The sequence below is a fragment of the Malurus melanocephalus genome, unplaced genomic scaffold (genome assembly GCF_030028575.1).
Source record: "Malurus melanocephalus ecotype Western Australia unplaced genomic scaffold, MMel_1.1 scaffold_310, whole genome shotgun sequence".
Classification (NCBI taxonomy): Eukaryota; Metazoa; Chordata; class Aves; order Passeriformes; family Maluridae; genus Malurus; species Malurus melanocephalus.
In genome coordinates this window covers 737,865-739,903 of record NW_026623542.1, presented here as the reverse complement: position 1 = coordinate 739,903, position 2,039 = coordinate 737,865, and the positions used below count along the sequence as shown (strand labels likewise).

Here is a 2,039-nt window from a genome sequence, read left to right as displayed (position 1 = left end):
AACTTAAGTTTTTCAGCCTGTTTGACCATGTCTGGAGTGTGGAAAAAAATCTCTTTCAAAAAATACCTTCTCTTATCTCCATGCCATAAATTTTGCTTGTTAATTAGGCTTTTGCTCTTCTCCTCTGCCTCCTCAGGGATGGGGGGAACTGTCCTGGCTGCTTTGGCTTCACCAGGGCTCAAACCACGACACCCCCGTAGGACACACAGATGGATCTCTTCTTGTTCTCTGTGTGCTGAGACTTTACAACAGATTTTAGCCATTATAACAATCACAGTCATTAAAATGTGTTTCTTATCTGATACATAAACACCACTTGCCCAGATCTAATTTCCATGCATCAATCTCCTACTGGGAGTCCTTTCATGGTCCTGGGGGTTCATTGAGAGGGGTCTCTGGTGGTCACATTCACTGAGTGCTGTGATATTAAAGGTGACCTTGCCTTGTATTTTTCCTTTGGCCATGTGCTATTGCTTCTTGTTACAGAACTTGCCCCAAAACCACTGCAGGCCTCCTTGGCTGTTTCTTCACCGGTTCCAGCCACATTTATTATCTTGTGTGACTGCTCTCATATCCTTTTATCTTTTTGCTCACCTGGTCTTTCAGCAGCTTCAGGGGAACTGAATATTCTTTATTTTCTCTGTTCATTATCAGTCTCCTATTGAATATCCCCAACTTCCCACCCCACAATTTCCAACTCCCTTCTCCCCTGCACATCTCACTTCTCTCCACTGAATCCTTCCCACTGCAGGGAGCTGCTGAGGAGCTGCATGGTCCATCCTGGGATTCTCCAAGCACTGACTGCCCATCCACTCTGACCACAGCCAGGAGCCACATCCCACTGCCTGCCCAGCATCCATCCATGGAGGTGAGCACCGTGTTCCCACCTCCCACCTCACCCACTGAGGATCCATGTGAGACAGATGTCACCAATGTGGCCATACACAGTGTCATGCTGCTCATCTGCCTGTGTGGGCTGTTTGGGAACGGGGCTGTGCTCTGCCTCCTCAACCTGGAACTCACTGACAGTGATATCTTTCACCTGGCTGTCATTGACTTCCTCTTCCTTCTCTTCACGGTGCCCTCTCCCCTGCTGCTCCTGGTGGAGGATTTGTCCTGCTTTCCAATTGTGCCCCTGGGTTACCTGAGCTTCCTTTTCCAGCTCTCAGTGGTCTCCCAGTATTGGATGCTGTACTGGCTGACAGACTTGGACATTGCGACAGCCATTGCCAAGCTCTGTGAGGTCCTGTGCCACTGCTGCCTCCCCAAGCGCCTGTTCCAGGTGCTGTCGGGCATTGAACGCTGGGCCTTCTTCATTCTCATCACAGTCACTCCCACAGTGTCTTTCCTGTGCCCATCACATGAGCAGCAGCAGTGCCGGGCAGCTCTCATCTCCATTTTCACTGTCATTCTGCTCCTCCTTGCTGCACCCATGCTCATTTCCACCACAATCAAATTCATGAAGGCCAAATTTTGCTCCCAGCAGCAGCAACTGAAAAGGTGCGACATCGCCGTCTGCCTCATTGTGCTCTTCATTCTCCTCCTCACCCTTTGGAACTTCCTCGAGCACCTTGGTTACATCACTGTGTCCTCCCACGTTTTTTTTCTGCTCGCCTGCATCTACAGCAGCATCAAACCCTTCATCTACTTCTTGCTGGGGAGGTGCAGCAGGCCCTGCTCTGTGGGATCCCTCAGGAAATCCCTCCAGAGGGTCTTTGAAGAGCCGGAAGGAAACACTGCCCACAGAAATGATGGCACCATGGACAGGGTGCTCTGAGTTTGTTGATCCCTTCCCCTGCACTGCTGAAGGACCCCGGGACAGTGGCTGAGGGTTTCCTTGACTCACTTGATCAATAAATACCCACAGGATCACTCTCCTGAACTGCAATCCCACAGGAGAAGGGAGCAGGGGCATTGCCACGGGCGATGTGGGAGGGATGCTCTGCAGGGAGCACATTGGAGCGTGGCTTTTCTCCTCCCTCCCGGTTCCACACGGCTCTGAGCAGGGCAGCCGGGCTCAGTCCTGTTCCCCAGCTCCA

The 2,039-nt window shown here is 51.5% G+C and overlaps 1 protein-coding gene across 2 annotated transcripts in view; it reads left to right on the top strand.

Moving 5' to 3' along the window:
- LOC130580063 (mas-related G-protein coupled receptor member H-like) overlaps window positions 1-2,029 on the top strand; it is a 3,363-nt gene extending 1,334 nt beyond the window's left edge. For both annotated transcript variants that reach the window (XM_057377327.1, XM_057377328.1), the window contains one exon: window positions 752-2,029. In XM_057377327.1, the coding sequence (XP_057233310.1) occupies window positions 752-1,777 (1,026 nt within the window). In that variant the 3' untranslated portion in view covers window positions 1,778-2,029. The remainder of the gene's footprint in view (window positions 1-751) is intronic.
- Window positions 2,030-2,039: the final 10 nt, after the last annotated feature.